Source organism: Anolis sagrei, chromosome 4, assembly GCF_037176765.1.
Source record: "Anolis sagrei isolate rAnoSag1 chromosome 4, rAnoSag1.mat, whole genome shotgun sequence".
NCBI lineage: Eukaryota > Metazoa > Chordata > Lepidosauria > Squamata > Dactyloidae > Anolis > Anolis sagrei.
The window spans coordinates 81,044,182-81,056,262 of record NC_090024.1 but is presented as its reverse complement, the minus strand read 5'-3'; the positions used below and the strand labels follow the sequence as shown (position 1 = coordinate 81,056,262).

General features: G+C 39.8%; 1 protein-coding gene across 2 annotated transcripts in view; it reads left to right on the top strand.

Moving 5' to 3' along the window:
- The first annotated feature begins 817 nt into the window (after nucleotides 1-817).
- Nucleotides 818-12,081, top strand: part of DTNBP1 (dystrobrevin binding protein 1) — a 61,326-nt gene continuing 50,062 nt past the window's right edge. Inside the window, exons 1-3 of one of the 2 annotated variants that reach the window (XM_060774863.2) lie at nucleotides 818-1,030; nucleotides 9,312-9,362; nucleotides 10,076-10,126. In XM_060774863.2, coding sequence (XP_060630846.1) covers nucleotides 975-1,030; nucleotides 9,312-9,362; nucleotides 10,076-10,126 — 158 coding nt within the window. In that variant the 5' untranslated portion in view covers nucleotides 818-974. Of the gene's footprint in view, nucleotides 1,031-4,552; nucleotides 4,572-9,311; nucleotides 9,363-10,075; nucleotides 10,127-12,081 lie in introns of those variants that run through there. The other variant, XM_067467503.1, reaches the window with a different exon arrangement.

The window sequence follows — 12,081 nt, the reverse complement described above, 5'->3', positions numbered from 1 at the left end:
GCTTATTTGTCCGAACGCATCCACCCCTATGTCCTGCCACGTAATCTAAGATCATCCGGGGACGCCCTGCTCTCACTCCCTTCAACAGCACAGATGTGCCTGGTGGGGACGGGAGACAGGGCCTTCTCGGCTGTGGCCCCCCGCCTATGGAACACACTCCCAAATGAGGTAAGATCCGCTCCCTTCCTCGTGGCTTTTAGAAAAAAATTAAAATCATGGTTCTGGGACCAGGCCTTCGGGCAGTAGAAGTAAACGTATGCAGCATTTCGGGAAGACAATGACTGGAACTGTGATTGGACAGACGAGACTGTTTTATGGTTTTAATGATTGTTTTATTGCTTATGGATGTATTGTTTTAAAGTCTTACTGTAGTGTATAATTGTAATTGTTTGTACTGGCATTGGATTTTGCCATTACTTATATGTAAACCGCTTTGAGTCCCCCTTGGGGTGAGGAAAGCGGTATCCAAATATTGTAAATAAATAAATAAATAGTCTCCTAGTGATGTTGGACTTCAGCTCCCAGAATCCCTGTTCATTGGAGAAAACTGCTGAGGCTTCTGGGAGTTGAAGTGCAAAACGTACGGAGGGCATTCGTTGGTGTAGTTGAGAGCAAACTCGGAAGATCCCTATCTTGGTTATTCTCTATTTGTTTTTGATTATGTCTAGGTTCCTGCCGATTCTTGGATCCGATTGGCCGAGCCGGATGGGCGGGGCGCCGGGTGACAGGCGTCAGGCGCGTGAAAGCAATTGCCGAGGGTTAGGGCTGCCCCCTCCCGCCTCTTCTTCGCGGCGCGCGCGCAGGGTCGTTTTTTTTTTTTTGTGTATGTGTGTATGTCTTTAAGCCCCGCCCCTTCGCCTGTGTCTCGTGCTTCTTCTTGAGGCTGCGGCAGTGAACTCTTGAGTCTTCCAGGAGGTGGAGGTGCTTGTTGTTGCCGCTGCTGCGAGTCAGCCTTGGCGCGCGCCGGGGCCGCGATGTTCGAGAGCCTGCGCGAGCGCCTCCTGAGCGTCCAGCAGGATTTGACCTCGGGGTGAGTCACACACGGCCGCCTCCGCGTGGAAGGAGTTATTCGTGTCTCCCTCCCTCGCGAGGGAATCCTCTCCCCTCGGGAGACCCCGCTAACTAACCCAAAAGGGGCGGTTTAGTAGGCTGTTTATTAGCCGGGTCCCCAAGCTAGTGTGAAATAAAGATACACACCCCCCACTCTCTCAGCCTCAGAGGAAGGCAGAGCCCTCAGAACACGAGGAGGAACTTCCACACCTGGAAGGACTGCTCAACGGTGGAACTCGCCGCCTGGGAGTGCGGGGGAGGCGCCTTCTTTGGAGGCTTTTAAACAGAGGCTGCGTGGCCATCTGTCGGGGTTGCTTTGAGTGTGCTGTTATTTATTTATTTCATATACTTTTACCCCTCCCTTTTCCCCCCAAGACGGGACTCAGGGCGGCCTCACATAAGCTCCATACGATGCTATCAACATATAAATAACTAGCCGTCCCTTGCCACGCGTTGCTGTGGCCCAGTCTGGTGATCTGGAAAATAAAGTAATGGTTTCTAATATATGTATATGTATGCTTGTGGGTAAACAGTATTCCTTGTGGTTTCTGTGTCAGTGTTGATGTGGAGATTGTCTGGTTTGCCTACTCTGGAACATGCGACATATAATTGTCCTTCTTTCAAATCTATGAAACTATATACTATGATACTATATCTCTCTGTGTGTGAATCATATCTATCTATCTATGGCTGGATGGCTCTTTGACAGGAGGACTTTGATTACGTTTTCTTGCCCTGATGAAGGGGGTTGGATTGGATGGCCTTAAGTATTTTCTGTTGGTCACGGGGGTTCTGTGTGGGAAGTTTGCCCTGATTCTGACGTTCGTGGGGTTCAGAATGCTCTTTGATTGTAGGTGAACTATAAATCCCAGCAACTACAACTCCCAAATGACAAAATCATAATTTTTGAGTGATGGTTACTCCTTGTGTTGTGAGACATTTTGTTGCCAAATTTGGTGTGATTTCGTTCATTGGTTCTTTTGTTTTTAAGGTACTCATTATGCACAGAGCATTTTTATATATATAGATAAACAATTACATTAAAACACTTCATTAAAACAGTAAACTAGTCATGCCAGTTAAAACCAAATCCAAGTCTGGGGATTAATTTGCTGTTTGGGCTTGGCCTCATGTAAGCCGCCCCGAATTCCTGTTAGGGGAGATGGTGGTGGGGTATAAATAAAGTTGTTTATTATTATTATTATTAATATTATTAATATTATTATTAAATCAATGTTGCAGTATCCAGTTCTTCGTTCCAATTGCTGCTACCCACTAATTGAACGCCTGGTCCCAAAGCCAAGTCTTCAATTTTCTTCTAAAGGACAGGAGGGAGGTGGCTAACCTGATGTCCCTGGGGAGAGAGTTCAACAGACGGGGGGCCACTACCGAGAAGGCCCTGTCTCTCGTCCCCACCAACCACGTTTGCGCTGGTGGTGGGATCGAGAGCAGGGCCTCTCCTGAAGATCTTAAGCTTCGTGATGGTTCATAGCAGGAGATACGTTCGGACAGGTAGTCTGGGCCAGAACCGTTTAACCCAGGGGTCCTCAAATTAAGGCCTGGGGGCCGGATGCGGCCCTCCAAGGTCATTTACCTGGCTCTCACTCAGGGTCAACATAAGTCTGAAATGACTTGAAAGCACACAACAACAACAGTCCTATCTCATCAGCCAAAAGCAGGCCCACATTTCCCATTGAAATACTAATAAGTTTATATTTGTTAACATTGTTTCTCATTTTAATTATTGTATTGTTTTAAAGTGTTTTTTACACTACAAATAAGATATGTGCAGCATGCATAGGAATTCATGGGGTTTTTTTTCAATTTATAATCCGGCCCTCCAATAGTTTGAGGGACTGTGACCTGGCCCTCTGTTTAAAAAGTTTTGGACCACTGGTTTAGGGCTTTAAAGGTTAAAACCAGCACTTTGAATTGTGCTCGGAAGCAACCAGTGGAGCTGGCTTAACAGAGGAGTGGTGTGCTCCCTGTATGCTGCTCTGATGAGCAACCTGGCTGCCTACCGTTGGACAAGTTGAAGCTCCCGGACAGTCTTCAAAGACAGCCCCATGTAGAGTGCGTTGCAGCCCCACATAGAGTGCGCTTTTTCCCCTGCCTGCCTGAATGGGGTTAGACTGGATGGCCCTTGGGGTCCCTTCCAACTCTTTATGATTCTACAGCAACTGTTCAAACATTTTACAAAGGTCTATTTTCCTCCCCTTGGATTTTGGAATATGTTTTTTTTTGTCATGGGGGTTCTGTGTGCAAAGTTAGATCCAGGGCCATGGTTGTGGGGTCCAGAGTGCTCGTTGATTGCAGATGAATTATAAACACCAGTACCTACAACTGCTATAAATCCCCCCATTGCGGTTCTGTGTACCAAATGTGGCCCAGGTCCATTGTCAGTGAGGGCCACAGCGCTCTGACTTGATGCAGGGTGAACTACAACTTCCATCATGTGGAGGCAATCCCCCAAACTCCTCCAGTGTGTTTGGTTGCTGCTCAATTCTGCTCTATTATTGTGCAGACAGAGTTGAAAAGGGTAGGAAAGGCTTAAGGAAGAGGCAGTGGGTGGGATCATGCAAATTCAATTCAAATGGAGAGAGTAAGAAATACTGGGGTGTTTGTGCTGGACGAAACATGTAAAATCTAGGATGAAATTGTCCCTGAATGAAAGCGTTCCTTGGGTAGTGGGCTGTAGTGTTTGGGGAGGACATTGGCAGGGTTTGGGCTATTTGCTATAACCTGAAATGCCTGTGATAATTGGATTTTGAAAAAAAATGGCTGCTTGTGGAAACAAGGATGGGTGACAAAACTTCAGTGTAGACACCTTTTCCCCATGATAATAACTCTTTCAGGAGTGAATTTCCCTTCCTAGGAGTAATTTCCTCTCACTTCCTGTTGTCTCACCCCTGTTCTTAACTAAGAGTTGTCTGTAAGTCAGATGTTTGTAACTTGGGGATTGCTTGAATGCATAATACAGGGTGTCCCAAAAGTCGTCATATGTAGCGAAAATGGGAGATGGCAGCTAAATGTATCTTTATTTACAAAATATTTGTTAATTACATTATTACGTTTTGACCACCTCTTTCTAAACATGTGTGCACTGTGAAAATATTATATGTGTGTGTGTGTGTTTCTTTTTTTCCTTTGTGTGAAGACTTTTGGGTCATACTTTATTTTGGAATCTAAACACAAAATGCGTTTATGTTCCACATGCACTCTTGTGTGTGTAGCTAGTATACGTGGGCTTACACACACCGTTTTGGAAGGATTTTGTGCATGAAGCCAAGTTGGTGCACATCAGGAAGCAAAGTGTCACAACTTCAGCCTCCAAATTTGGACAGTTACGGAGCATTTCAAATAAGGGATATCAAAACCTCTCCCTGTATTTTGTTGCTGCGTAGGAAGTGGATAAAAAAAGCACAGACTGCTTCAATCTGCCGGAGGAGCCAAGTGGCGTCTGGAAGATGAAGGCTGCAGTCCTTTGTAGGCTTAATGGTAGTAAACCCCATTGAGGATTGGTAAGTAACCAACCCCATAATAGGCACTATAGGACCCACAGGAAGGATTGAGCTCCGCTGTTGCACCCATATGAAACTTACTGAATAATCATACTGGAGACCAAGCAGAGCTGGAAGAAGTGCCAGTTGGGGTGAGATTTGGTGAAAAAGATGTTGCTTTGGCTTGTTAATGTAGTGGAGTTTGGGCTCTGGAATATCTTTCCTTTAGCTTAGGGAAATATTTGTATGTGCATCTTTTTAAAGAGGTTGGCATTTTGCGAGAATCCCGTTTGGCAATTCTGAGTGAATTACTTAATTGTTCATAATAGTCACTCCCAGGTTCTGTCTTCCCAAATTGTTATTCACCTTTAGGCTTGCCACTTCATGTTGGGGCATCTTCTGTGAGAGAAAGAACCCAACTATTTGCAGGTCATTTGTGTACACAGAAGTTTGAGCCTTTTTGTTAAATGTTATTAGCTAATTCCATCTGAGAATATCTACAATGTAGCTTCATTCCCCCCCTCCCTCCACGTCAGAATGGGAGCCTCAGTTTAAGTATTCATTTTTCCTTGTTCCTTCTATTTTAAAGACTGTTCTAAAGTTATGGTTCCTAATCCAACGTTAGGAATAGTTTTTCTGTATTGTATCTTCCAAAGTGCAGCTTGTATGATTTGATGGTTACGTTTAAAGTGATGCGAAAGAGTTTAGTGCCTCATGGTAAGATTGTCAATTTTAATGCGTGTCAAAGCCATTCCCATAGTTACATAAAGTTGTTATTTACAAGTGTGCTTCAACTTTCTTTTGTCATTCAAAAGTGAAAGTGGAATCTAGTTGTCCTAATTTATTTATGAGAATAATGGGGAAATCTGTTCTCAATGCTCTACCTTGTTGCTGTGTGCCATGAAATAGTTTCTGATTGATGGCAACCCTATGGCCACCCTATCATGGGATTTTATTGGCAAGATTCATTTAGGAGGTTTGTTGTTGCCTCAGGCTGAGTAATTGTGACTTGCTCAAGGTCACACTGAGTTTCAGTGTCCTGAGTGGGGATTCTAACCCCATTCTCCAGAATTGTTGTCCAGATTCAGACCACTACACCATGCTCTCTCTGTTGGTTGACCTTGTTCTCAGTAATACATAGACTCAAATGTATTCATTTTATTTTTCTGGTTTTGCCTCACTAAAGCTAGCTTGACTGCGTTCACAAACAAAGCCAGTAATATTTGTTGCCTTATTGGTATTTGTTTTAAAGACTATTTGGCCCATATGGTCTTTTGGGATAATGCACCAATGGAGAATTGTTGTTGTAACATGTCATATTGATATGTACTCATACTAACACTACCATCTTGTTATGATACTAAGAGGTAAATCAGATTTGTAACTTCAAAATACCGGTATTTTTTTAGAAAATCAAAATAAAGTAACGAGAAAGTGTTGGTTTCTAATATATGTAATATCTTTCTGCTTGTGGATTTGGCAAATTTATATAAACTGAATACTTACACACACACACACACACACACACACATGAACTGACATACACAGTTAGTGAGATAGTCTTCCTGTGCTGTCAAATACAAGTGACAATTGGTACAGAGTGACATTCCGTTAATAGAAAATAGTAAACGTTTTCAGCACAAAGCAGAATGTAATATGATTGTAGATTGTAGATGAGTACCTGTGCTGGACCAGAATAACTGCATGATCTCACCCGTTCCTACAATTGCTGCTGTCTTGTGTCTACCACAAAAAATAAATAAATAAAAAACCCACATGTATTGATGGCAGTTTTGTGAGAGAAGAAGAGCTACACTGCTATGTTTAGTTTATGAAAGTGAACGGATGCTGGTAAATTGAATCTCAGCAGAGAAAAATTGAAAATTCCAAAAAGGTTTTTTTTTAGTTTAATAATAGTTTATTTTTTGCCATTTCTTCACAGGTCCTCTCTCTTAATAGAAGTCAACTCTAAATGCTTTACTAATCCAAATGAGGGTATCTTTATGGCTATATGTTAGGGTTAATTGTTGCCAGTTATTTGTAGATTATTAATTAGATCAGCTGTGTAGTTTGTGATTGTTACTTTTTCCCACAAATGGAGTCAGTATCTTTAATAATAGTTATCTGGGACTGCAGTCCAACACTTTGTCGTCAGGTTGAACTGCAAATGGATAGTGCAGTTGGGCCTTGCATTTCCTGATCTTCACGCTGTGTTTTGCAATGAGCAGTGGGATGTCTTAGTTGAAAAAGAAAGGGGGGGGGGGAGAGAAAAAGGAAAGTGGCAGTACTTTTAAGACTAACTGATTTTTTAAATTTTCGCTTTAGCCTTTGTGGGTATAAATCTTCTTTAGGTGCAGTACAGAGTGATAATAAATGCTCATTTACAAAGCACGTTTACACAGTTGTGGGAGTGGTAGAGAAAGTAACAGGTTCTAGAAAAATGCAAAATCTAAACTTGCCCCAAATTTTCAAAGGACTACTATAAAGTGAAACTAGTCTTTCAGATCTTTTCAGTGGTCTATTAGTGTTGATGTGTGAAAGCAATAAATAAAAGTTAGTTTTCCAGGTTCAAAACGTATTCTCAGAAAAGTGCTTTTGTTATATGTGCAGTAATGAGGACTCTTGTATATCTCGGTAAGGGAATTCAACAGTTTTTGGGTACTGTCTTTTCATATGTCAGATTTATGTCTAGTCATCCTCTTGGATCGAAACTGTCCTGTTTGCCCAATATAGAATGTAGGGACATTGCTGGCATAGAATGGAGAAAGAGCTGGTAAATGTGCCTCTGATGTTTTGAATGATGTTATTGACCACTATAATCTTGCTCCCAGAATTAGAAGTGGGGAACAAATAGGGCATCTGTGTTTGTGCCAGTTTTTACCATCTATGTTATGTATGCTGTTGTAACTGAGCAGTTGTTTCAGATGAGGAGACTGAATGTAGACCAGGCATGGGCAAACTTTGGCCTTCAACTCCCACAATTCCTAACAGCCTCAGGCCCCTTCCTTTCCCTGAGGCTGTTAGGAACTGTTAGGAATTGTGGGAAAAGACCTGAAGCCATTAGGAATTATGGGAGTTGAAGTCCAAAACACCTGGAGGGCCAAAGTTTGCCCATGCCTGGTGTAGAATAATAAAGGCCTGCCTCCCAGAAATTGCGTAAGATCTGCGTTATTCTCTAGAAATGGTTGTAGTTCACTGATATTACATTTGAGTGGCTTCAGGTATGGGAATTACGGATTTCATTATAATACCATGGTTTGTGTATACTCTTTATCCTAAAACATTCCAGGGCAGCAAACCAATTTAAAACCAAAGTAACCTCTATATAATGTATATTTTAAATAATCACAGTTAAACATTTTGGCAGACTCAAAAAGGTGCTACTTAAGGTTGAAACTTGATATGACAGTGGTTTTTGTGGGTAGGCCTTGTAGGAATGTTTGGTACAGTATCTATAACAGAGTAGCATACAACGTAGCTAGTGCTATATATGAGCTTATGGTAAGAAACAGGAGATAAATTATTTAGGATGCCGAGGTAAAGTTTGACAAGGTAAAAACTTACTTTTATTGTTACAGGTAAAACATCTCAGATAAAAGAGTAGATATACAAAAAGAAAGTTACCTCATTTTGGCAGAAGAATGGTGACTCTCATGTCTATGTGTAAGGCATCTTGAGGCAGAGAAGCCTCATAATACTACCTTCTTAAACAAAAGGGTGCCAGTAATAACAGTTTGGGAAGAAGGACAGAATGATCTCTCTATGCAGGCAAGAAGCAAAACACTTTGAATTACCTGTACATTGATCTAAGAAACAAAAGTGAAATACAAGATAGGTGTGTACCACAGGATTCCCTCAGTCTTTCATTGTGCTATATACAAGTTTTGATGCTTTTTCACTTCCAAAAAGCCATTGTTATATTCAGGAATTGTCTGTGTAGGTTTTCTGTAGCTGGGATTGCATACCCAATCCTTACCTGAACAAGTATGTACTTTAGGGGTTTTCATTGATGCAGCAAAGCCCCTGAGGCCCACATGAATAACTTCTAACTATCTTTGATTGCTTCACTATATAAAACCTTTTTTGCCAGGGCAATTTATCCAGCATGATTCAGACTTCCTGGTTGGACTACTATAATGTGTTCTGTGTGGTTTTCATTGTGTATGACCGGCAGATTTCAGTTAGTGCAGAATGAACCTGCTGGAGTGGCTGGGTGGGATCATGTTACACTAGTATTGTGAGTGTTTACTCTCTAAGTGCTGCTTTGACCTTTGCATTCTTAAATTCTTTGGACCCAAATTAGTGAGAAATTCCTTTTCAGATGTTCACCTGTTGTGTTCTAACATTTGAAGAATTTTCCGAAAGTCCTTGTTACACATTCTATATGTTCAAAACTTAAAATTGAGTTCTGATATGTTTTAGTGAAATCTGTCTTGCAATGTTTGAATTCACCTTTGCTAAGGCCGTGGTTTGTTTACCAGAAACAGTTCACAAGATGAACTCATTATATCTTCTAACATCTAAACCTGAAATTATGGTTTATTCCTGATTAATTTCTCAAGCTGTTAAATGAAACAGGAGCTGATGAAAAAAACAGGAGAGAAACGATAAATGGAAGAAAGAAGAAATGGTTGGGATTTTCCTACTTACATTTGTAGCTTTAGTAACACGTGGTGGCTAAATGTCAATAAAGAGTGCCTTCTTGTTATGGAACTGTCTCTCCCCCCCTAACTCATGCACATTTCTTTTCTTTTTTTCCAGGTTGAAGACTTTGGGTGACAAATCAAGAGAAGCCAAAATAAGTAAACAGAGGTACTATTTGATATTTTATGGAAATACTGTTTCTAGCAAAACTTTTATAGTGAGACATTTTGTGACCTTGTGTGTGGCATTATGAAATATCACATAATATTCTGTTCTGATGAATAGCATTCCAAAATATATACAGGTAGAGCATCTTTTATATAGAATTCTGAAATCCAGAAGACTTCAGAATCATTCACATGTGGGCTGAGATAGTAATACCTTTGTTTTCTGATAGATCAATATACACAAAATATTCCAAAATCCAAAATTGTCCAAATAAGGGGTGAATCTGAGATAATAACACCATTGCTTTCTGATGGTTCAGTTTACCCATACTTTGCTTCGTGTACATAATCATTAAAAACATTGTGCATAAAATTATTTTCTGGCTATGTATATAACATGTATACAAGATGAATTTTGTGTTTAGACTTTTGTCTCATCTCTGATATCTCATACTGTAATTCTAAAAAATCCAGTATTGAAAACATTCCTGCTCCGAAGTGTTTTGAATGAGGGATATTCAGTTTCTGTTACAAATCCCATCTGTTTTCATGTTCCCATGGTAGGTTAAAGTTTAATCTTAATTTGCTGTGCAATTGTTGTAAAATATAGCTGCTGTAGTCAGAGAAGTTTTATGAGTGGTAATTGTAAACATTAACTTGGGAAACCCTGTAGGATTTCTTCACTTTCTTGTATTTCTATAATTTTTATTACAGAACTGTACAGTGTTTGCCAGAGTTTTCTGCTGGATTGGTTCTGCTAAGCAGGTAACTTTTTTGTTAAGTTCTCACTGTCAGATTTCTAACTGAATTATCATTCTGCTTATGTTTCTGGAGATGACCAGAAGACTAAGATATAATTTTGTATATCTTTCGCTCAAATTCCAGCCACCAGGGGAGCTGTCACTTCACCATCCACTTGTGACATCGATGGAGTACTTTCTCATTCTTTTGCATGCTGCTGGAGAATTTTATGGCATTGTAAATTAGTTAAATTAGCCTCCCCGCATAAGCGGTACCTAAATTTCCTACTTGACAGATGCAACTGTCTTTCGGGCTGTAAAGGTCGACAGCAAGCTAGACAAATGGTCTTTTGGTCAGTAGTGATTTTTAATGCAGCTAACTCCCAACCAGCTGCACCACAACCCAATCCATAACCCATGAATTAGATGAAGTGTCCGATGATTTTTATGAAATGTTCAAGGAACCTATTGTATACAAATAATTCCCTTTCTGCAGAACAGCAACTTGGTATGGAAGAAAAATTAAAATGAACTTAAACTTTTTAAGGGGCTTCGTAACAATAGATTTCAGCCATTACATTTCCACCATCAAATCATTATCCTTGTGAGTGAATATCTCTAAATCTATTGTTGGGTACAATCTCCATAATCAAAATGAATATTTTACCAAAAATGGCTTTCAGGCTCACATCTATTTCAAAAAGACTTGCCTCTTGGCAAAAAATAGCAAACTCATTTATCTCAAGCAATAAAAGAAGTAAATTTTCCAAAAATTGAATAGGTATAATACAGGCAAAATTGGTATGATATAGCCATTCCAAATATTTTATTTCGTTACCTTTCAAGTTTAAGAAATAATTCATTTCATGCATATAAATAAAGAGGTAATTTGGACAACTATGGAAGTAAGAAACATCAGTTTCATACATAGAAGTCCTTCCTTTTCAGTGCATCTCCAGAAGTTTATTGGATAATGTATTATACACAAACCCTTCATGGAATTGCATCTTTAAAATGTGGTCCCTCATCCCCAGTCCCAACATTTCTCATATCATCCTGTCTTCTCTTTTAAAGATAAAACAAAGCATTGATTAAAAATCTTAGAAAATATTCTCAACATGGTCTGTTTCTTAACAGTTGCATCTTAATGTGGGAGACTTTGGAGACAAAAATAGAAAGCAAAAGAATCAATAGAATTCTCCCAGGGCCTTTAATGTATTTTGAAGCTTAATGTACTGAAATGGGCTTGGTTCTAGGGAAACAATAGCAAAAATATGTAACTTATGCAATGACAGCTCACAATCAGAATTTTTACAACTGGTTTAAAATACTTGTGTGGGAACCTGGTACAAATATTACAATAACAAGCCTGCAATGGAATAACGTAAGTAGCCCCCCCCCCCCCCGGTGCATTTTTTGCATTTTTCAAAGAGCACATTTGGGAGCTGACAAAGACCTATGTGGGAGGGTTGGAAAGGGAAACAGAACAGAAAAGAAGATCTCGCTTATTAAAATGTATTTCAACTTGGAGGTCTGTGTTTTAATTCTGTAATGATATATTTCTTGATGTATTGTTTGCATATGTTTTGAAGAATTGAAAACAAAATGAAATAAAAGGTCATATCGCTGTAGAGTGTTTTGTGGGTTTCTTTAAAATGCAAAACTGCCCAGAATTGACAGTCTTAATAGTGTAGTCTTGGCAACTAGGGTCTTAATCCAACATTAGTTCTACTTAGAGGAGATATATTAAAATCAGTGGGGTATAAATTAGTTGAAGAGATCTCATTTATTTCAAAGCATCAGTTCTAAGTAGAATTTTCCTCCAAATGTCACAAAAGCAAGTTCTTCTTAATAGACTGTTGTGAGTTCTTTTGCAGTAAACTGTAAGCACTTCAGTTCAATACGGTGAGGCGAGTTTGTTGACAGCTATAAGAGTTTGTTGACATCTTCGCTGTAAGCTCTGTTTAAGGTCTAATTTTA